The sequence below is a fragment of the Xyrauchen texanus genome, chromosome 2, assembly GCF_025860055.1.
Source record: "Xyrauchen texanus isolate HMW12.3.18 chromosome 2, RBS_HiC_50CHRs, whole genome shotgun sequence".
NCBI classification, from domain to species: Eukaryota; Metazoa; Chordata; class Actinopteri; order Cypriniformes; family Catostomidae; genus Xyrauchen; species Xyrauchen texanus.
In genome coordinates this window covers 57,191,806-57,216,456 of record NC_068277.1, presented here as the reverse complement: position 1 = coordinate 57,216,456, position 24,651 = coordinate 57,191,806, and the positions used below count along the sequence as shown (strand labels likewise).

Sequence of the window (24,651 nt, the reverse complement as noted above, 5' to 3'; positions counted from 1 at the left end):
TAACTGCATAGCAACCAGATGGGGTTACCCTAGCAACCGAGTAACAAATCACATATCTCTGCACCAGAAAATCAGAGAGACTTCTGGGTTGATTTATTTCAATCAGGATGGCAAGGACACTTGATTAGTATCACTATGGTAACTGCCTAGCAACCAGATGGGGTTACCCTAGCAACAGAGTAACAAATCACATATCTCTGCATCAGAAAAGCGTAGAGACTTCGGGTTGACTTATTTCAATCAGGATGGCAAGGAGACTTGATTAGTATCACTATAGTAACTGCCTAGCAACCAGATGGGGTTACCCTAGCAACCGAGTAACAAATCACATATCTCTGCACCAGAAAATAGTACAGACTTCTGGGTTGATTTATTTCAATCAGGATGGCAAGGAGACTTGATTAGTATCACTATGGTAACTGCCTAGCAACCAGATGGGGTTACCCTAGCAACCGAGTAACAAAACACATATCTCTGCAACAGAACAACATAAAAACTTCTGGCTTTGTTCATGGGACTCAGGGTAGCAAGGATCAATCAATCTATCTATCTATCTATCTGAGGGACAATATCTATCTATCTATCTATCTATCTATCTATCTATCTATCTATCTATCTATCTATCTATCTATCTATCTATCTATCTCTCTGTCTGTCTGTTGTCTATCTATATATATGAGGGTCAATGTCTATCTATCTATCGATCTATCGATCGATCTATTTCTCTCTCTCTCTCTCTCTCTCTCTCTCTCTCTATCTATGTATCTCTCTATCTATCTGAGGGTCAATATCTGTTTATCTATCTATCTGTCTATCTGTCTGTATGTCCATCTATCTATCTATCTATCTATCTATCTATCTATCTATCTATCAACTAAGTTAAACTTTAAACTACAAACTACTTTAAACTTCAAATTATTTGAAACTATAAACTACTTTAAACTCATTTAAACTAATTTAAACTTCAAACTACTTTAAACTTCTTCAAACTTTCTGGTCCAAACTTTCACAAGCCAACTTAAAGTTTGTACTCAAACTTTTAATCTAGTTATTATTATTATTCTTCTGAGACTAAAATTACCAAGACTAACTCCTCCTAGAGCTTTTAAGCTACAGGCACCAAACTCGGCACAGACCTTCAGACTAATCCCGAATAGTGTGCTCTATCTTTTCTAACTGATCGGACTTACGGTTTTCCTAAAAATGACGATCAAACTCGGAAAAAACTCCCATTGACTTAACATTGCGGAATGTTCAGAAATTTAAATCCCAACTGACATTTTCACACACACAGACAAAAAGGGCCTTTCAGCCCTGCATCTCTCCCTCTCTCTCTCCCTCAGAGGATTTATTTTATCAAGCAGCCAAAAAGTAATGACCTAAAATCTTCATAGCCACACGCTAAAACATGCTAAAAGCGTGCTTAGCATCATGCTTAACACATGCTTAGCATTGACTAGTGAAGTGCTAAAACAAGCTAAAAATGTGCTAGCATCATGCTAAAATTGCCTAGCGAAGTGCTAAAGCGTGCTAGCATCATGCTTAACACATGTTAGCATCGCCTAGCGAAGTGCTAAAACATGCTAAAAGCGTCTTAGCATCGCCTAGCGAAGTGCAAAAACATGCTAAAAGCGTCGTTAGCATCATGCCAACACATGCTAGCATACGCCTAGCGAGTGCTAAAACATGCTAAAAACGTGCTAGCATCATGCTAACACATGCTAGCATCTTCTAGCGAAGTGTTAAAAAATGCTAAAAACGTGCTAGCATCATGTTAACACATGCTAGCATCGCCTAGCGAAGTGCTAAAACATGCTAAAAACATGCTAGCTTCATGCTAACACATGCTAGCTTCGCCTAGCGAAGTGCTAAAACATGCTAAAACGTGATAGCATCATGCTAACACATGCTAGCATCGCCTAGCGAATTGCTAAAAAATGCTAAAAACGTGCTAGCATCTATCATTTTTTAGCAATTACTTTAAACTTCTATCAATCTATCTATCTATCTGAGGGTCAATATCTATCTATCTATCTGAGGGTAAATATCTATCTCTCTCTCTATCTATCTATTTGACGGTAAATATCTATCTATATCTATCTCTCTATATATCTAAGGGTAAATATCTATCTATCTGAGTGTCTATCTATCTATCTATCTATCTGATGATCAATATCTATCTATCTATCTATCTATCTATCTATCTATCTGAGTGTCTATCTATCTATCTATCTATCTAGCAACTAAGTTAAACTTTTAACACTACACTGTAGAACTGGCTCATTAGAGTCATTCATTTGGGAATCAGACTAAACTGGTCACACTGTACGTTTCACATTGTAGATTCAAAAGAACCGGCTCATTAGAGTCATTCATTTGGGAATCAGACTACACTGGTCACACTGTACGTTTCACACTGTAGATTCAAAAGAACCGGCTCATAAGAGTCATTAATTTGGGAATCAGATTACACTGGTGACACTGTATGTTTCACACTGTAGATTCAAAAGAACCGGCTCATTAGAGTCATTAATGTTGTAATCAGATTACACTGGTCACACTGTATGTTTCACACTGTAGATTCAGAACCGGCTCATTAGAGTCATTAATGTTGTAATCAGATTACACTGGTCACACTGTATGTTTCACACTGTAGATTCAAAAGAACCGGCTCATTAGAGTCATTAATGTTGTAATCAGATTACACTGGTCACACTGTATGTTTCACACTGTAGATTCAAAAGAACCGGCTCATTAGAGTCATTAATGTTGTAATCAGATTACACTGGTCACACTGTATGTTTCACACTGTAGATTCAAAAGAACCGGCTCATTAGAGTCATTAATGTTGTAATCAGATTACACTGGTCACACTGTATGTTTCACACTGTAGATTCAAAAGAACTGGCTCATTACAGTCATTAATTTGGGAATCAGACTACACTGGTCACACTGTATGTTTCACACTGTAGATTCAAAAGAACTGGCTCATTACAGTCATTAATTTGGGAATCAGACTACACTGGTCACACTGTATGTTTCACACTGTAGATTCAAAAGAACTGGCTCATTAGAGTCATTAATGTTGTAATCAGATTACACTGGTCACACTGTATGTTTCACACTGTAGATTCAAAAGAACCGGCTCATTAGAGTCATTAATGTTGTAATCAGATTACACTGGTCACACTGTATGTTTCACACTGTGGATTCAAAAGAACCGGCTCATTAGAGTCATTAATGTTGTAATCAGACTACACTGGTCACACTGTATGTTTCACACTGTAGATTCAAAAGAACCGGCTGATTAGAGTCATTAATGTTGTAATCAGACTACACTGGTCACACTGTATGTATCACACTGTAGATTCAAAAGAACCGGCTCATTAGAGTCATTAATGTTGTAATCAGACTACACTGGTCACACTGTATGTTTCACACTGTAGATTCAAAAGAACTGGCTCATTAGAGTCATTCATTTGGGAATCAGACTACACTGGTCACACTGTACGTTTCACACTGTAGATTCAAAAGAACCGGCTCATAAGAGTCATTAATTTGGGAATCAGATTACACTGGTGACACTGTATGTTTCACACTGTAGATTCAAAAGAACCGGCTCATTAGAGTCATTAATGTTGTAATCAGACTACACTGGTCACACTGTATGTTTCACACTGTAGATTCAAAAGAACTGGCTCATTAGAGTCATTAATTTGGAAATCAGACTACACTGGTCACACTGTAGATTCAAAAGAACTTGCTCATAAGAGTCATTAATTTGGGAATCAGTCTACACTGGTCACACTGTATGTTTCACACTGTAGATTCAAAAGAACCGGCTCATAAGAGTCATTAATTTGGGAATCAGTCTACACTGGTCACACTGTATGTTTCACAATGTAGATTCAAAAGAACCGGCTCATAAGAGTCATTTGTTTTGGAATCAGTCTACACTGGTAGTGTACCCTACACACACAGACAAAAAGGGCCTGTCAGCCCTGCATCTCTCCCTCTCTCTCTCCCTCAGAGGATTTATTTTATCAAGCAGCCAAAAAGTAATGACCTAAAATCTTCATAGCCACACCCTAAAACATGCTAAAAACGTGCTAGCTTCATGATAACACATGCTAGCATCGCCTAGCGAAGTGTTAAAACATGCTAAAAAAGTGCTAGCGTCATGCTAACACATGCTAGCATAGCCTAGCGAAGTGCTAAAACATGCTAAAAACGTGCTAGCATCATGCTAACACATGCTAGCATCGCCTAGCGAAGTCTAAACGTGCTAAAGCGTCTAGCATCGCCTAGCGGTGCTAAAAATGCTAAAAAAGTGCTAGCATTATGCTAACACATGCTAGCATCGTCTAGCGAAGTGTTAAAACATGCTAAAACGTGTTAGCATCATGCTAACACATGTTAGCATTGCCTAGCGAAGTGCTAATACATGCAAAAAAATGTGTTAACATCATGCTAACACATGCTAGCATCGCCTAGCGAAGTGCTAAAACATGATAAAAATAAGCTAGCATCATGCTAACACATGCTAGCATCGCCTAGCGGAGTGTTAAAACATGCTAAAAACGAGCTAACATCATGCTAACACATGCTAGCATCGCCTAGCAAAGTGCTAAAACATGCTAAAAACGTGTCTATCTATCCATCTATTTATCTATCTAGCAACTAAGTTAAACTTGAAACTACTTTAAACTACAAACTACTTTATACTAATTTAAACTAATTTAAACTTCAAACTACTTTAAACTATAAACTACTTTATACTAATTTAAACTAATTTAAACTTCAAACTATAAACTATAAACTACTTCAAACTAATTTAAACTAATATAAACTTCAAACTACTTTAAACTATAAACTACTTTAAACTAATTTAAACTAATTTAAACTTTAAACTAATTTAAACTAATATAAACTTCAAACTACTTTAATATATCTACAAACTAATTTAAACTTTAAACTAATTTAAACTATAAACTACTTTAAAATAGAAACTACTTGAAACTAATTTAAACTAATTTAAACTTCAAACTACTTTAAACTTCTTCAAACTTTCTGGTCCAAACTTTCACAAGCCAACTTAAAGTTTGTACTCAAACTTTTTCATCTAGTTATTAAGTTGGCTTGTGAAAGCCAACTTACTGAAATCCTATTTAAACTTATTAGTGGTGCTTGCAAAGCATCACTATTGTAATCTCACATACTTATTATTTAGTGGTGCTTGCAAAGCATCACTATTTTAATCTCACATACTTATTATTCTTCTTTTTATTAGTGGTGCTTGCAAAGCATCACTACTGTAATCTCACATACTTATTATTTTTATTTTTATTTTTATATCTCCGTACAAAACTTCGGCACCTAACTCGTCCCGCACCGTTTGGCATAGACCCACGAATGAGGTGTAAAATCGAACGGCCTATTGAGGACACGTGTGCTATGACTACGGTGTTTGCCCCAGGGGCAAAAAAGCGGCCGAAAAATCCCATAGATTTAACATTGCGTCAAACTTTGACGCGTCACAGCTCCGAGCGAGGATTTCGCAGAAACGTGTGATTTGCCACATTTGAAGAGGCTGGCAGGCTCTGTAAGAGCATACCTCAATATGGGGTAAATGTTGCACCCTGGGGGCAGGAGCTGCCCAAAGTTGCCCCCATTGACTTACAATGGTGTAGGACGGCCCATGAAATTAAATTTCAAAGGGATTTAATATTGAACATAGCTCTGGATCACAGTGTCATAGAGACAAGGGGGCAGGCTCATTTCACTCAGATGACCAATCAGTCTCTCAGGATCATTGTGAAGCTATCAAGCCACGCCCTAGCAACAATTTAAAGCACCTTAGCAACAAGTCCCATAGACTTCTAATGAAAGACATCAAAGGGATATCTCCGGATAGAAGTGTCATAGAAACACCAGGGTGGTCTCGTTTGACTCGGGGCAGCAAACAGCCAATCATGAATCACCTGAACACTTCCTAGCTCTTCCCTAGCAACCATTGTCGAGCACCGTAGCAACCAAAATCCATAGAGGGATATCTTCCATCCTGAATGTCACAGAGGCATGGGAGTTGGTTTATATCATTCATACTGACAAGCAGCCTTTGTAGATTCATGATTGGCAGCTGCCAAGCCACTCACTAGTAACTTAACAGAGTACCCTAGCAACCGAGTAACAAATCACATATTTCTGCACCAGAAAATCGTACAGACTTCTGGGTAAATCAACTTGTGGGTTGATTTATTTCAACCAGGATGGCAAGGAGACTTCATTAGTATCACTATGGTAACTGCCTAGCAACCAGATGGGCTTACCCTAGCAACCGAGCAACAAATCACATATCTCTGCACCAGAAAACACAACAGACTTCCGGGTTGACTTATGTCACTCAGAATGGAAAGGAGCCATGTATTGTATTACCTTGGTAACTGCATAGCAACCACACGGGCTTACCCTAGCGACCGAGCGACAAATCACATATTTCTGCACCAGAAAATCGTACAGACTTCTGGGTTGATTTATTTACGACCATAATTTTTGCTCTTTTCAAGTTATAACATGCTGTTTCACGAGTTTTGCCACGGCAAGCACCACTCACATTTTCTTCAGGAAATGTACATTCTGGTTTTATTTTTATTATATCTCCGTACAAAACTTCGGCACCTAACTCTTCCCACACCGTTTGGCGTAGACCCACGAATGAGGTGTCAAATCGAACGGCCTATTGAGGACACGTGTACTATGACTTTTATAAGCGATCGGGGGTACGGTGTTTGCCCCAGGGGCAAAAAAGCGGCCAAAAAATCCCATAGACTTAACATTGCGTCAAACTTTGACGCGTCATAGCTCCGAGCGAGGATTTCGCAGAAACGTGCGATTTGCCACATTTGAAGAGGCTGGCAGGCTCTGTAAGAGCATACCTCAATATGGGGTAAATGTTGCACCCCTGGGGGGCAGGAGCTGCCCAAAGTTGCCCCCATTGACTTACAATGGTGTAGGACGGCCGATGAAATGAAATTGCATAGGGATTTTCTATTGAACATTGCTCTGGATCACAGTGTCATAGAGACAATGGGGCACACTCATTTTACTCAGACGACCAATCAGTCTCTCAGGATCATTGTGAAGCTATCAACCACGCCCTAGCAACAATTTAAAGCACCTTAGCAACAACTCCCATAGACTTCTAATGAAAGACATCAAAGGGAGATCTCCGGATAAAAGTGTCATAGAAACACAAGGGTGGTCTCGTTTCACGCGGGGCAGCAAACAGCCAATCATCAATCACCTCAACACTTCCTAGCCCCTCCCTAGCAACCATTGTTGAGCACCTTAGCAACCAAAATCCATAGAGGGATATCTTCCATTCTGAATGTCACAGAGGCATGAGAGTTGGTTTATATCCTTCATACTGACAAGCAGCCTTTGGAGATTCATGATTGGCAGCTGCCAAGCCACGCCCTAGCAACTAAACAGAGTACCCTAGCAACCGTTTAGCAATAACTATATCTCTGCACCACAAAATCAGAGAGACTTCTGGGTTGATTTATTTCAACCAGGATGGCAAGGACACTTCATTAGTATCACTATGGTAACTGCCTAGCAACCAGATGGGGTTACCCTAGCAACCGAGTAACAAATCACATATCTCTGCATCAGAAAAACGTAGAGACTTCTGGGTTGGTTTATTTCAATCAGGATGGCAAGAAGACTTGATTAGTATCACTATGGTAACTTCCTAGCAACCACATGGGGTTACCCTAGCAACCGAGTAACAAATCACATATCTCTGCATCAGATAAATGTAGAGACTTCTGGGTTGATTTATTTCAATCAGCATGGCAAGTAGACTTGATAAGTATCACTATGGTAACTGCCTAGCAACCACATGGGGTTACCCTAGCAACCGAGTAACAAATACATATCTCTGCACCAGAAAATCGTAGAGACTTCTGGGTTGATTTATTTAAATCAGGATGGAAAGGAGCCATGATAAGTATCACTATGGTAACTGCCTAGCAACCAGATGGGTTTACCCTAGCAACCGAGTAACAAATCACATATCTCTACACCAGAATATCTTAGAGAATTCTGGGTAGATTTATTTCAATCAGGATGGCAAGGAGCCTTGATTAGTATCACTATGGTAACTGCCTAGCAACCATTTGGGGTTACCCTAGCAACCGAGTAACAAATCACATATCTCTACACCAGAAAATAGTAGAGACATTTGGGTTGACTTATTTCATTCAGGATGGAAAGTAGCCATGTATTGGTTTACCTTGGTAACTGCATAGCAACCACATGGGCTTACCCTAGCAACCTAGTAACAAATCACATATTTCTGCACACTTATGGGTTGATTTATTTATGACCATAATTTTAGTTATTTTCAAGTTATAACATGCTATTTGACGAGTTTTGCCTTTGCAAGCACCACTCACATTTTCTTCAGGAAATGTACATTCTAGTTATTATTATTATTATTTTATTTTATTGCCTGGCCATGTAGTGTCTGCCTATTATAAGTGACCTGATACATTTCCAGAATCCTATTGTGATTGTGGGCTTGTTGGTGCATAGCCTCCATAGCACAACAAAGTGTAACCAACCACCCATCGTGGCTGACAAATAACCCCACCTACTTTTCAAACAACACCCTACTTCAAATTTAATTTCAAAGATTTCATCCTAAAAGTGTGCCTATGCACTAAAGTTCAAATTTTGTGTACACAAATATTTATAGATATTTAAAAAAATGATGTACAAAAAAACCTCAGCAAAATTCCTTTTATAAATGCCAGTAAGTGGAAGATTGTGCATACATGCACAAGCTTTATCCCTCACCCCATACTTTCTTCCCTGAAAAAACATTATGTCTGTTTTACCATGCATAACCTCATGTGAATATAATTTTCATATGCATATTGCCATCCAGCCATGTTATTCTACTGGTATAAGAAACTAGGAATTTGTGAAATAATACTCTGTAAACTATAAATGTCACCTGTGCTGAGATCAGTTCTGTAGCTAAAAATTATTTCTAAAGAAAACATTATATTTTATACAGTATAAAATATATAAACAAGATAAATTAATCTGAGAATTTGTTACAAAAATATACAAAAAGATATTAAAGGTGCTGTAAGCAAATTTATTTATGTTACATCTCCCTGGAAGATATTATTAAAACAAGTATCCTGAGATATCTTGCTGGTCTCTGTGACAGCACTAGACAATGTAAACATAAAACGTGATTGTGGGCCATGGACACCATCTTTGCTCAGCCAATCAGAATAATTTGATGTGCTTTCTGCCTGCCAATCATTTTGTGTGTTCTCATAGTGTAGTAGCTGATGTGGATAATTCGGGTTTAATACCATTTTCAGATTCAGAACAGTTATCAGGTATTATTTTGCTACTGCTGCTCAATTGTTCGGTGAAGGTCTCAGCACTTTATTTGGAGGGTGCTGTTTCGGAAAGAGGGGGTGAGTCTAATTCAACGGCTCCGTCTTGTTTAAGGACCTTTAAGACTTGTAATGTATTATTCTCACCCCATTGGGAAATTATTTTAGGTTGCTGTAAATATAAACCTATAAAATTTTCTCATAGAATTATTTAAAAAAATTATTTTAAGGATGTTTTAATGTAGAATAATGTGTTTCTGATAAGACCTATCAAAACAGCCAACCACCAGTCTTTCCCAATCGTACATTCAACAACTGAATGTGTCCAGCATTGTCTATCATGATACCGTCTGTTTTACCAGGACATTACACATCATTAAAGTGAGCATAGATTTGTGTTTATTCGAATCTTGAGCCAAGAAATTCATAAAAGTCATAAAAGCATGCTACTTTCATATATAATATGGGAAAGGTTTTTCAAAGGTAATGCATCCATACCAATATATACATTTTACAGCTAATATATTACCCTTTATGATACAGTGTAGCCATATGGCAAAAATTTCTTTTTTTTTACTGCCTCACATTTCAGAAAAAGCTAAATCATAATGCATTAGTGGAAATAAATGGGCAGTCTAAAGTAACCCACAGGCAATTTGATTTTGTTTCCAACAAAGTTTTTCTTGGGGTCACCCTTACACCCTTGCTGATAAGACCCTTACTCTCTGAACATGCAGCACAACTCCTTGTTCAGTCTCTTTTCATATCTAGACTGGATTACTGTAATGCTCTTTTAGCCTGCCTTCCTGTATGCATTAGCCCTCTGAAAATTATCCAGAATGCAGCAACACAGATTGTCTTCAATGAAACCAAGAGATACGTTGCACACCTCCTTACACAATGATGTCTCGAAGACTTTGTAGATATTACAGTTTCATTTTCTGTTAATGCACAATTGTATGAAAAGCTGCTTTGAAATGATTCAGAATAAAAATATATATTTTTTAAATGACTTGACTTGCCAGTTGCTGCACCAACCATGTTCAAGGCTCTGATGCTTGCATACAGGTGCCAGCTTACCTAAAAGTTGGTGCCAGCTCACCTACAATCATACCTGCAGAGCTGCAATCCTACCAGAAAGTCTGCAAATGAGCTGGGCCTTGTGGTACCAACATAAAGAGGCACCAAATCACTTTCCCGGACTTTCTGCTTCACTGTACCTCAATGGTGACCAACAACATATGTGAAGCCGACTCCCTCTCTGTCAAAATAAAAACAACTTTTTACGGCCAAAAGTTTTGAATAATGTACAGAAATGTTTTTTGGAAGGAAATTGATACTTTGATTCTCCAAGTGGCATTCAACTGATCACAATGTATAGTCAAGACAGGACAGGATTACTGATTACTGACAGCACCATTCCTATTTTTTTTTAAAGTCATTTTTGATCAAATCTAGACAGGCCTCATTTCCAGCAGTCATCACCTCAACACCTAATCTTTGAGTAATCTTGCTAAATTCCTAATTTGGTACTAGAAAACCACTTGCCATTATATCAAATACTGCTGAAAGCTATTTGGTTAGTTAAATGAAGCTTAACATTGTCTTTGTGTTTGTTTTTGAGTTGCAACAGTATGCAATAGACTGGCATGTCTTAATGTCAAAATGGCAAAAAAGAAACCGGTTTCTCTAGAAAGATGTCAGTCAATCATTGTTTTGTACAATGCTTGAAATTGCCAAAAAACTGAAGATTTCATACAAAGGTGTACACTACAGTCTTCAAAGACAAAAGGACAACTGGCTCTAACAAGGGCAGAAAGAGATGTGGAAGGCCAGATGAACAGCTAAACAAGAGGATAAGTACAGAGTCTCTACTTTGAGAAATAGATGCCTCATATGTCCTCAGCTGACAGCTTAATTTAATTCTACACACTCAACACCAGTTCCTCTTCTGTCACTCACTCGACGTTGTGTCGATTGTAGTGACACAAGGGGTCTCTTCTGAGAGCCTCGCGTAGCTCTGAACTTGAGAAAAGGCCAATGTCAAATTGGCAGACAGAATTTGCATGTCCCGCCCCCGGACATATGGGTATAAAGGGAAGCGGGCGAGAATCTGTCAGACAGATTTTTTCTTCGGAGCCGAGCGGTTTCGTGATCAGCGAGTTGTGTGTCACGACTGCTTCACCCACTTCTGCAAGAGAGCTTCTGTTGGATCTTACGGCGTATTCCAGCGGCTTTCTCCTCTCTGGCTGTGCAGACTCTGCCCCTGGGCGCTTCGACAGTGCTTCTCTCCTAAAAGAGTTTGATTTCCCTGAAAGAGTTTATTCTCCTCTAAAAGAGTTTATTTCTGGTAAAAGAGCAACATACACAAGCGAGCGTTGAACATCCTTTTCATGACGCGTCTTTTTAAAGATGCCCTTCCAAAGCTGTATAGTTCCTGGATGTGGTCGGTATCTCTCCAGATCCGACAGTCATAGACGCTGCCACGTGTGCCTGTTTAGCAATCACACTGAGGCAGCATTTGTTGATGATTCATGTTCTTACCGCGAGGACATGACCATAGCAACGTTGCGGTCACGGCATTCGTTTCTCAAAGCGAACACCACTCCAGCTGCCCATTACGTTGATCCTTTTTCCCACAGGATTGAGAACAACCCAGCTGGCGATGGAGGCAATTTGAGGATGGCAGTGGGCTCGGTCAGAGTCTGACACGCAGATGGCTGACATGCTTTCCCGGGCCACTGTGAGCGTTGGGCTGGACTGGAACCCTCCGTCCTCACCCCAACCCTCGCGGCTTGACGATTGGTACCTCAGCTCTGGGCGCTGCTACCAGCCACGCTCTCTTCTGCTTTCTTCCCGGAAGTGCATGATGAGCTGACAAGTTCGTGGAGGGCACCTTTTGTCTGGGTTACTGTTGTAACCCCCGTTCCCTGATGGAGGGAACGAGATGTTGTGTCCCCCTGACCACGATGCTGTACCGAGCAACTGTAATGATGAACCTCATTCTAAACATGAACATTTTTTCTGCAAATTTCTCATTGGCCTTTTCTCAAGTTCAGAGGTAACAAAGGCCTTCAAGAAAGACCCCAAGTGTCCTAGTGTCGCTTCATTCGACATAACATCTCATTCCCTCCATCAGGGAAAGGGGGTTTCAATAGTAACCCAGACGTTTTCTCCAGGAGGTCTTCCATCCAGGTATTAGCCTCAAACCTGCTTAGCTTCAGTGGGTAACCAGGCGAAAGATGAAGGGTGATATGCTGCTGATTAGACTTAATTAACTGACAGTGGGTTTTTACATTTTCAATGTGAGTGTAGAGCTCCGCATTTGAGTTGCACAGCTCATTCCCAGACCATAACACTGATGAGCTCCAGTGGATGACAATATCTGGATCTTCAGATGACACATGGCTCATATCTCAACCTCTGTGTGTTACCGAAACCCCACATAATAAACAACATACATATGAGATGTGTGTTCATATGTTCCATTCAAACAGCATGGATTTGCCAAAAATGTTGTGAGTCCTGAAAATATATGTGTGTCAGTTCGGTCATAGATTGCGGTTTGTCACTCTCATAAAAACGGTGTGACCATAACAGTATTAAGCACTCGAATACAGGACTGACAACCATATTCTGCTGCTGTGTGAACAAATATATAAAAACCGCTGGGTGACATATAAAAGTATGGCATAACAGAAACTCAAAGAATCACTTACACGGAAATCTATTGACTGGGACTCTAGCTTTATTTATAAAATTCTGGAGATTTAATTCTGTCCACTGTAGCCACCATCCATAAAACCATACTGTAGTATTAACTGATCAAGAGGATGATAGGGATTATGAATGCATAATTAGGTATCATGAACTAATACTGTATATTAATTTTTTCATGCATTTGTTTATTTTGGTAAATGTTAATTAATAAATATACTATTGTTCATTGTTAGTTCATTGTTGGACTACCTAGAATATGCATTTTCTCAACTACTCCTAAACTAACTTTTCTTCATTACATTTTAAATAACTGCCCTCTTTGTTCTCTTTCTCTGGCTCAAAATAAAAAAGTGATTTAAATCTCAGTGCAAAAGAAGGGCTCTAGTATTTGGTGTACAGTAAATATCACTCCATGTTGATATAATTAAAATTATAATTATAATTTATAATTAAAAAGTCCAATTGAACTTCAAGTCAAGTCAAGTGGTTTTAATTGTCGTTTCAACCATATACAGTTAGTACAGTACACAACAAGACAACATTCCTCCAGGACCATGGTGCTACATAAAACAACATAGGACAAACCCAGAACCACATGAGACTACACAGACTAAATAACATACCTATATAAAGTGCACGTGCAAACGTTTGCAAAAAGTATGGGACAGTACAGTAAATTACTAACAATGAACAGGACAAAAGACACAGTAAGAGACAGTGCAGCGCCGACCAATACACAGTAGTGCAAAAATATGACAGTTTCTAAAAATGCCAAATGTAAACATAACATATTATGAGATAGTGTTCTATGCACATAGCAGTTATTGAGGTATTATATTATATTATTATAGCAGTATATTGAGGTATCAGCCAGTTATAAAGTGACAAAAAATTAAAGTGCAACTCAGGACATGTGTGTGTGAGTCAAACCAGTCTCTGAGTATTGAGGAGTCTGATGGCTTGGGGGAAGAAGCTGTTACACAGTCTGGCCGTGAGGGCCAGATTGCAATTTGTCATGGGCCAGACTTCACTTTCTCATGGATTTTTTTCCATTAGAATATTCAAATGAGAATTATGAATTGACAGCAAATTTTTAATTATCAACCATTTATCTGATATATGAAAGCTGTAATACCCTTTTCTGTCCACCAGAGAGAGCCACAGGATACAAAATCCTTTCTAAGTCTTTAATGAGTATATTAATGCATATAAATTTATTTGAAGAAACGTTGTATACTGACAATGTGTTCTGATTTGTATAATATGAGTTTGCAAATAAATCTGTGATTACCTAAATTATTAAATATATTCAAATATAACCAAAATCTTTACATATCCTAAAAATCTTGAAAACATATTTGTCAAAGTTGCCAGACATGATTAACTGTCACAGTTAATGTTTTATGGATGTTTACATATATCTGGAATCATATTATGTGTTTATTTTTCCATTATCCACGTTTCTGTCTTGCATAATTTCTACATGGCTACGTCCGAAAACTGTAAATACTGCCTTAAAACTAGCCCAAAATTGCCCCAAAAGGCATACTATGACAAGGCTCTTGCCTATGAAAACAATTGCTTCCTATTATGACAAAACAATACATTTTGAAACAACTTAGCCACAACCTAGCAACTTAACTTTACTTGAGCAATTAGACTTCAGGTATCATCATGGAAACTACTTAGCCATGCCATAGCAACCATTTAGAGCACCCTGGCAACCACACTCCATTGACTTCCATTAAAAATGTCTGAGAGTGATATCTTTGGATCAGAATGTCCTAGAGAAATGACAATTCGCTCATTTTACTTGGGGGAGCAATCAGACTTCAGGTATCATCATAGAAACTACTTAGCCATGCCCTAGCAACCATTTAGAGCATATATATATATATATATATATATATATATACACACATACACACACACGCACACATATATGTGCTATGTTGTCATTATATGTGAAGTTAAAGTGTCTGAGGATGGTGCAGAGTTGAGAAAAGCTCACATTCTTTAAATATACCCATGTGGACTTAAAGCTAGTGTGTTCGGCTCTTGTGCAAAAGTTTGTCGGATCGAATCTTGCTTTTCTTATCTTATTGTTTGCTTGTAAAAAAACAAAATACATATTTGACCACGTATAATAACGTTTGATATTGCTGAAGTCAATTTCAACATTCAAAACAAAGGAAGACATTATTTCAGCATTACATGGTTTTATTTGCATTTCATTCCATTTTGTGCTGAGGCAATGTACTATGTACACTAAGACTAAGATGTTGGTCATTTGGTTTTATAATGTATATAATTTTGACATTTAATCTTATATTTGTTGCCACAATTGTGTTTTGAAAGTTAAAACCATAGACGATACAATTGCATAGGGTGGCAGCATTCATGATTATATGATAAAGTTTATGATTCAACTTAAATTACATTATACCATACAAGCGTGAGGGTAGTTCAATAATATTTTTCCAAAGATCTGGGTAAAAATCTAATTTCCCAATCTGCTTAAATCTTTTGGAGTGTCACAACCCCCTACATCACTTTTGTCTGTGTTTGCATGGGGGATGGGATAGATCAGGGGTCGGCAACCTATGGCACTAATACTGGCACGCGGAGGGGTAATCACTAGCATGCCAGCAATGGCGACAGAAGAGAAGACTATTTTATTTAAATAAATTCTGCACCTGCACTCCAATCTACATCTTGATGTAATCCTTCCTCATGATCTCGCAGCGTGTTTCCATGAGCTGAATGGGAGGCTAAACAAAAATGTATAATGTGACAAGACTTCAGTATACCCAACACTCGTTTGCACATCACAAGCCGGCAGCGCTGCACATTTGGTTAATCATGTGAGTAAATGCACCCAATTTACTTCAGTCAGGCTGCTGTGATTGAGTGGCTGCTGTAAACAAAAGCATATGATGGTAGAGTAGCAACCAAAACAGTGATGGTCAAGTGGCAGCCACATACAACAAGAGCGCATTACTGGATGAGGTTTGTTTTAAAAGTGTACAGCTGGGGTGGATTTCTATCCACAGATATAAATCTTTTAAACTAGAAAGTATATAGTTTTTTTTATCAAAAATGATAGAATAAAAATGTCTCTTGAGACTTTTCCTTGAAGAAAACAAAACAGCTTGGACATTCAGCTAAATATCTCCATTTGTGTTCCACGAAAGAGATTAAAAAAAGTGGGACGACATTTGGTATACATTTTTTGGTATGATATCCCTTTTCATAATTTGTTGTGAACTTCTTTTACATCATATTTTGGAACAGAAGATATCTATAACAGGTGGCGTAACCAGTATTAATATTTATCAGACTAGGGTAGGCTATTTGGGTTCAGTTTTATTTACTGAAATCTATTGGCATTGGCTTGGCCTTGTATTCGTTCATTTTTATTTATATATACACCCTGTATTACTCTTTCTCTCTATCCTATCCTGTCTCTATTGAATGTTATTAGTGCATATTGTGTGTGTATATTTGGGAGTAGGGAAGGTTATGGCACACATGTGTAAGGAATTTTAATCTGACCCTGCACAAATGAAACTATTTTATCACTTTCACAGCATTTGTTTTGCTATTCTTAAAATAATATAAATTCTATAAATATATTTTTTAGATACATACATTAGGTTGTCCGTGGTTTCAAAATTTGGGTTAATGGAGTAGCCTGGATGAGTGTAAAACAAACTCAGTCATAAATTTTAACCAAGTCTGGCCCTGCTGGTTCATGCTGTTAGTACTGGTATTGGTCTAGCTGGTCAACCAGCAACCCACGCTGGGGACCATCATCTAAAACTCTGGTATGTCACCCTTTTCAACAGTGGTCTGATCAGTACTCACATTACAACCAAGGCAGCATGTATGGAGTTCCTCTTGATTATCTCGTTTAGTCGTACCGTCCTCTCCATCTGAAAACAGAAGACACTTTAATGTGATGTTTATGGTTGCCACCCTCAAAGTTGAAAATACAGGACATCCACTTTCCAGTGGTGCAGCCTGACGGGGGTGGGGGTAATTGATGTTGTCATTGATCATTTTAATTTATGTTGGAATTATTTAAGAGGAATAATACAACATAAGCGATTCATCTTAAGGAGACAGTAGTACGAAAAGTGCCATATAACAAAGTTTCAATTGCATCAGAATAATACTATCCAAGACAGATTAGAGTGCAACAAGGCTAATATATTTGTTTGCTCTCACTACCCTCGACGTCAGGGTGGCACACGGGTACACGGAGGTCCCTCAGGTGGATAAGGCTGTCACAGGAGTTCCCCTACAGTAAGTATCACCACAGACACCTCTAAGTCAGGCTGGGGTGCCATGTGCAACGGGCATGTGGCCGCTGGTTCCTGGACAGGATCACAGCTGTGTTGGCACATCAACTGCCTAGAGTTGCTGGCTGTAATGCTCGCCCTGCAGAGGTTATTGCCATTGGTCCGCAGCAAGCATGCGTGGTCCGGTCTGACAACACAGCTACAGTGGAATATATAAATCACCAAAGTGGCTTATCTCCACCTCTGGAGTCAGCAGCGGCTGAGGTCGCTCACATCTCAGGCAGCCTCAACGTTACAGCATATGCAATGTCGCAGCAGCCGACGCTCAGCGGAGAGTGGAGACTCCACCCTCAGGTGGTACAGCTGAAATGGGGGCTGTGCAAATATGCATTCCTCCAGTGAGCCTACTTGCACAGACCCTGCGCAAGGTCAGGGAGGATGAGGAACAAGTCACCTTTGTGGTGCTGTCATTGCCATGTGATTAATGTCATTAAATGGGTTTTGCCGAAAAACGTTCAATGCAGAAAAGCCCTGAGTCTGGGCCTAGCTAAAAATATGGGACAAAGTGAGCCTTGTATTGATTCTATACAACCCCATATTTTACGGTTGGGGTGGAAAAATTTTTGATGTTTGTAATTTGGCTACAATGATGTTAAAAATCTTTGTGTCTTAGCTAAATATGCAGAAACAATTACAAAAAAAGTTTCTGAAGATTCTAAACAAATGTTGCTCTGAGCATTTAAAAAACATCTGTTCGAGAACTAGCCCGATAAAGGGAGCTTAAACAATGTTTTAACCAAATGTCACATCTGTTTGTGCAACGAATGGAAGATAGGTGAAATTTGATGACACATGTGGCTCAGAAATTACACACTTCACCTTTAAATTAAGGGACTGTAGGAATCATAATCATATTTAGTGACCACCTTTGGTTTGATGACCTCCAGGTCTTTTTTGGAAACTTTCCATGGGCTCAGTCTCTTGAGTTCTTGGACGTCAACTCCAGTCTGTTCTTCATTCAGCCTGAAGCGGGTGATGTTGTCCTCATATCTCTGCAAACTACAATAATATTTGCTGTAAACCTGCTTCTTTTTTGATGCTTGTTTCTTTGCATGAGTATGAGTATGTTTGCGGGTGTCCCTCACCTTTTAGTCAATGGAGCTTTGTCCACATCCGTTATCATAATGACATCCTTGATTTCCAGACGAAATTTCTTTAACAGCAACTTCATGCTGCAAGAAAAACAAGTTCAGTAAAGAACATGCAATTATGTTTTAAAACTATAAAACTGTTTATAAAAGTGATGATGATGTTGATGATTATGATAATGATATAAAGATCAAATCACTCTTTGCAATCTTCCTCCATGGTCTCCTTGTCTCCTAAAAGGAACACTCTAATTTTGCTCTTCTTCCAACGGTTCCTTCTGGTCAACAAATATGGCACTAACAGAGTTAGACCTGGGAGAAAAATTCATAATGACACCAAGGCAACAAACATGCATAAATAGGAAAATAATCATTAAGTATCAGACAGTAAGTTCAAAAAGCCTTAAAATGTAAAAACTTAAAATTAATATTTTATGTAAACCTTTCAAAAAGCCTCCAAAATCGTTTGTAATTTATATATACATAGCAAAGATATTGGCAAACTCAGTAATGTGCAACATCCAAACAAGTTTTACCAAAAAGATGTCATTGGTCAACCAGCTTTTGTTAGAACTCTGGGCTGATCAGAGGCTAGTTTTAGTGGCTACCCAGGTAAGTTTGAGAAAACTCATTTTTTTTGGTCTAAAGGAAGCAGGTCAGTATTTACCGGTATCTACCCCTAAACCTAACCCTCACAGAAAACATTCAGCATTTTTACATTTTCAAAAAACATAATTTAGTATGATTTATAAGCTGTTTTCCTCATGGGGACCGACAAAATGTCCCCACAAGGTCAAAAATTTCGGGTTTTACTATCGTTATGGGGACATTTGGTCCCCACAAAGTGATAAATACACGCTCACACACACACACACACACACACACACACACACACACACACACACACACACACACACACACACACACACACACACACATGATGGACATGTCCGTTAACGATCTCTCTCCTGCACGATCCTCTGCAGTCGAACTTTATCCCTCACAGAGGCTTAATTAGCCTAATAAGGGACCGGGTGTGTAGGATCACGACCCGGCCCCCCCTCCGCCCTGCCACAGTGACATCTCTGGCAATAAAGTCACTCCTCCTGGATTTCTTGCTCCAAACTAAAGTGCATTTCACAGGGAAAGTATATAATTAATGGATTTATATATTAAAGGGCTCACTTATAAAGTTAGTGAAGATTTTTGCACACATAAAAAAATAGGCATAATATTATATAATATGTCCTTTTTCCACCGTCTGGCCCTCTGTCTGAAACATTCTGTTTCTGTACTTCCCCTTTTAAGACTTCATTATACACACCTACTGTGTTATTACTGGCTGACATCTTTCAGGAGCAGAACCCCCTGCATACACACATGGAAATGTTTTTTCCAAGAATAAAAATAATTAAAATGTGAAAGCAATTTACAAAATCACCTGAAAGCACTTAGACCAGGCAATCATTAATAGCTATATCCTATGTCCTAATTTATGTGAAGCATGCAATCGAACTACTACAGTTGTTCTGACTGAAATAACAATTGAACAAAAAATGAACAAAGTCGGCAAACTGTTGCTCCTGAATACTTATTTTATCAGGCAGACCTGATATGCATATATATCTGTATCCAGCTGTAATGGACGGTCAACCAGGGTGTTTCCCTCCTCTGTAAGGAAATATGGGATGTTTGCCATGTGGGTAGTCACACCCCTGATCATTTGACCAGTACCAGGGGAGGGGATCACCCTCGACTGTTTCACTGAATAATGGGAGTTCATTTAGGCCAAAACACGGGATGTCCTAGCCGTTTTTCCAGCTAGGTGTCAATAAATACCTTTTTAAATACCTAGACCTTTTTGGTCTAGGGAGGTAGTTGAGTTCTAAAAACGTACTGTGTATTTTTATAGTACACTAAACTCTTATATGTCAATAGATCAAGGAAAATTTAAGATATCATACGAGACCTATTAAGATATTATAAGATGGTTTATTTGAGAGATTGGGGAAACTTTTATCTTTTGAACAGGAAATCAATATATTTATTATTGAGGTTTATTTGCATTTCTTTACAAACTGTACCTGTATGCAGTGCGTGATCCGGAGAACCTGTGAAATACTGTCAAACAAAGTGATATGGCTTGCACTTCATAAGCACTTAGATAAATATATAGATTTATATACTTTTAAAATTAATAAGCCTGTATGTTCTTATTGTTACCTATATAATTTCAGTTACACATTATAATCAGTTGTTTTATCAGCAGTTAACTCAAGCTTCCGTGGCAACAGTTGTGTTTCTCCATGCTGTGAAAATATTTATTTCTTTGCATTTTCATAATGATATCTTGATCTTAAGTGGAAATTAAAATCATGCTAAATTTCTCACAAGAAGTAAATCTGTAAAGAATCTCTCCAAGCTTCACGCTTTGGCTTTTCGTGGCAAACATCAGTCATATATGTGCACATGCTTCAGGGTTAAGCACAGGCTCAGGATCAAATTCTGAGTTGACAGAGAAAGTTTGTAGCGAGTGTCTTGAGATTGATGAACCCGATTTAAACTGATTTTGATTTGTCAACCTAAAACTTACTCTGTAAACATGACATATTGTTTGGAGGTGTCAGAATAAACACCAATAAACACTACTCTTTTTTCTGCCATAGACTGACATTGTAGAAATAGTAAGAGTAGTACAGTATGTGTAGTATGCCATTGCGAACTGATGAACCCATGAAACACACGTTACCATTGTCATATTGTGATGACTGGTCAATCACAAATAAGCGGTGTCATCATTCAGAGCTTGTGCAGCCATTCTGGAGAAATTGCGCCAGCTGAGCCAGCTCAACAGCTCATTATCATGATCAGCAGCACCTGTTCTTTGATTTTCCAGTCCTAATTAGCCACATTTCCACTTTCGGGCCAAATGGGGGCATACCAGTGTGTGCCATGGCCAGTTGAGTTCCCTCTGTCACTTCCGGGGTTTCATTGTGTCTCATCTGGGCTTTCACTGGGCCAGTAGCCAATTACACTTGGGCCAAACAAGGCTAACTGGGGATAGAGGCGGGGTCAATATCAAAGGTTGAGTTTTGCTGAACTCGCCAGTTTGTGTATTCAGTGCACAGTACAAATCCGTTAAAAAGCAAAATGGAAAAAGCGGTGCTATAAGAAAGAATTTCCATGGTTTGTGATCATGGATGTTGCACTGGGACATCCTCCTGCTGATAGTGTGAGACCACTCAGGACACCATGTCAGTTACAGTCGGTGAGTTGTCAGTGCTAACTTATCTTGCTAGATAGCTAATGTTTACATATTATATAAACTCGATATTCTAGATAACATGATACATCAGCTTGATCTTCCCTCGTGTTTGTGAACTGGGTGGGGTGTGTGACTTTGGCACAAGAGTGACGTATTATGGGAGAGTTTTAGGGCAACGCTGTGGGGCTATTGGCCAGATGGTGTGAACGATATTGATATCGTGGCTCGAGGTCTGAGGCCATTGGCCCAGCTGGCTAGTTGATAGCCCTGGCTTGCACTGACCCAGTAGTGGAAAAGTGGCTATTCTTCCCCTAGTGTGTGCTGTCTTGTGCCAGATTGTTGTTTTCCTTTGTGCCTGCAGCATTCAGCTCTTTTTCTGTTGTTGTTGTTTTTTATATCTGCTTCCCTGTTGGCTCCAGAATTCTCTGTCTGGTTAATCTCTGTATACCCCAGTTTGGTTCTGTCTACGTCTTCTCCAGCTCTTGTTGGTTTCTGTTCCAGCCTGCCTTGGAATCTCGAGTGAGTCCTCTCCCACACTGTCTGTCCACACAGGCTCTGCCAGTTCCCACACTCAGTCCTACTTTCTTGGTCTGTCTGGCTGTTAATAACTGTTCACTTCTGTTTACGAACTGCCTACCCCTTGCCTTTCCAGTCTGCTTACTCTGCCTGGCCCACTGGCTCTGACCTCTGCCTGTTCTGACCACGATTCTGTCTGTCTCTTTCAGCTGGGCTTGTTCCTGTTGCTAGCCTGAATGCTGATGTCATGCAGGCCCTGGATTACTTTTCCTTTTTTTGTTGTTGCCTTTTTTCAATAAACGTCTGCTATTCAGTATGACTGCATTTGACTCCTCATCCTCAACTGGTTCTTATCATAAAAACCTTGATGTCCAGTAGTTAGATCAGCACCAATACAAGCATTAACCAGAATATACCAGTCTACACCATGGATATTGATGCTGGTCTAAGCTGGTCTTTTCATCAGGGTGTCTCAGTATAGTATATATTAGCAGTGGGGTCTCACCTCCATCGTCAGAAATCCAGTAGACGTCTATGGTCTTCCTGCCCTGTTTCGTCTGGAATACTGACCTGACCTGCTCATTTGAGACATCATCAGAAATGTCTGTATGGGGAGACAAAAGGTGTAAGGTAACAAAAATAAAAACATAAATACAGTTTAATGTATGTGTATGAATATAATGTATGTGTATATATATACAGTTTAATGTATATGTATAAATGCCAGCAGTCAGGTTATAAGTGTGTCAGTTGTCATAGTGAAACCACAATGACTCAAACTTGAAGATCTCTGGTTCAGTACACTATATTTACACTCCAAAATGATGCAACATTACTGTGAGAAATAGGCCTAAAAAATAGGGGGTTAACCAGGGGGATCGATCGTGACCAGCCAATCGTGATGTTGGATTTGTGACACAACCGTCTTGATAGTTAGCATCTTGAACTTGAATGCCTTGACTGAGCGATTCAAGCCTCAAAGATCTAAGATCAGATGCAATCCCCCACCCTTCTTGGGATCCAGGAAGTATTTGCTGTAAAAATCTGACTCTTTCTCTGGAAGGGGAACATGTTCTATGGCCCCTTTAACCAAGAGACTTTGCAGTTCTTTCCACAGTAGACATGCCTGCTCCGGTTTCACGGTAATGGAAACCACGCCGTTGAAAAGCGGAGGGCGGCGAGCAAATTTAATTCTGTAGCCATTTTCTACTGTTCTTAGGACCCACATAGAAATACCTGGCAGAGGTTTCCATGCTGCCAGGTTCTCTGAGATGGGTATTAATTTTGACACTTCCTGTTGAGGGGATGTCGAGTGTTCTGCGTCTTGCACTAAGGCAGGAAGCACCGGTACACCCAACATTTCGCTGGAAGCCTCTAACTCCCGAAACACCAGAGGCGGCGGGAATGGAGAGGTTTCGTGGGGGTACCAGGAGGGTTGAAGTGGATGATACACGCGCCCGGTCCCGAGAAGGGCCACCCCCACAAGGCTGGGCGCAAGACCATCAGGGTTTTCTCTTTTTAGAAATTACTCCCCTGAGGTCTTGCTTTGGGGCTGCTGAGGGCAACAAGCCTGTCCCCAGTCTTTACGAGGGGGAGCACGACTCGCCACGCTGGGTTTCTGAGCCTCCCATCCAGAAGGACCGGGGCGGGGCTGGGTGGCCGATGACCCCTCCCCCTGAGTGTGGAGAGGAAGGAATTTCCCGAAGGCTTCCTCGTGACTTTTTGCCTCCTGGAACCTGGTGATAGCTATATTCATAGCATCACCAAATAAGCCAGAAAGCGAAACCGGGGCATCGAATAGGAAATTTTTGTCCTTGTCTAGGTTAAGCCATAAGTGTCTCTCTGTCTTGACTAAAGCAGACATAGCTTGCCAATGGCACGGGCCATCTGCTTGGTCGTGCAGAGAGACAGATATATATATATATATATATATATATATATATATATATATATATATATACACGGGTGCACATAACTGGTACGCAGGTACGCATGCGCGACAAAAATCAGGAATGCGTAATGCGACTTGTGTTACTCCGCGCCTTTGCGTACTTAACCGATCTTCTCATCTAAACTTACACATGACATGTTGCTTGTCAACTAAGTTATACTGTCAGAGATGTCCAAAAAGCAACAGACATTAAGCAGATTCTTTGGCATTTCGCCACCTACAAAGAAACGCCAACTGGAGCCAGAGCCGAAAAAAAGACTTTTTTCGGAAAAGTGGCTCAAAGATGTGCAGTGGCTTGAAGCTAACGATCAGCGCACTGAAATGT

At 39.5% G+C, this 24,651-nt stretch overlaps 1 protein-coding gene across 2 annotated transcripts in view; it reads right to left on the bottom strand.

Annotated features, from left to right (window-relative positions):
• LOC127657739 (solute carrier family 12 member 3-like) overlaps positions 1–24,651 on the bottom strand; it is a 114,918-nt gene that overhangs the window by 11,228 nt on the left and 79,039 nt on the right. For both annotated transcript variants that reach the window (XM_052146616.1, XM_052146625.1), the window contains exons 21-25: positions 22,881–22,979; positions 18,795–18,906; positions 18,592–18,678; positions 18,373–18,505; positions 17,010–17,077 (exon numbers count right to left, since the gene is read on the bottom strand). In XM_052146616.1, the coding sequence (XP_052002576.1) occupies positions 17,010–17,077; positions 18,373–18,505; positions 18,592–18,678; positions 18,795–18,906; positions 22,881–22,979 (499 nt within the window). The remainder of the gene's footprint in view (positions 1–17,009; positions 17,078–18,372; positions 18,506–18,591; positions 18,679–18,794; positions 18,907–22,880; positions 22,980–24,651) is intronic.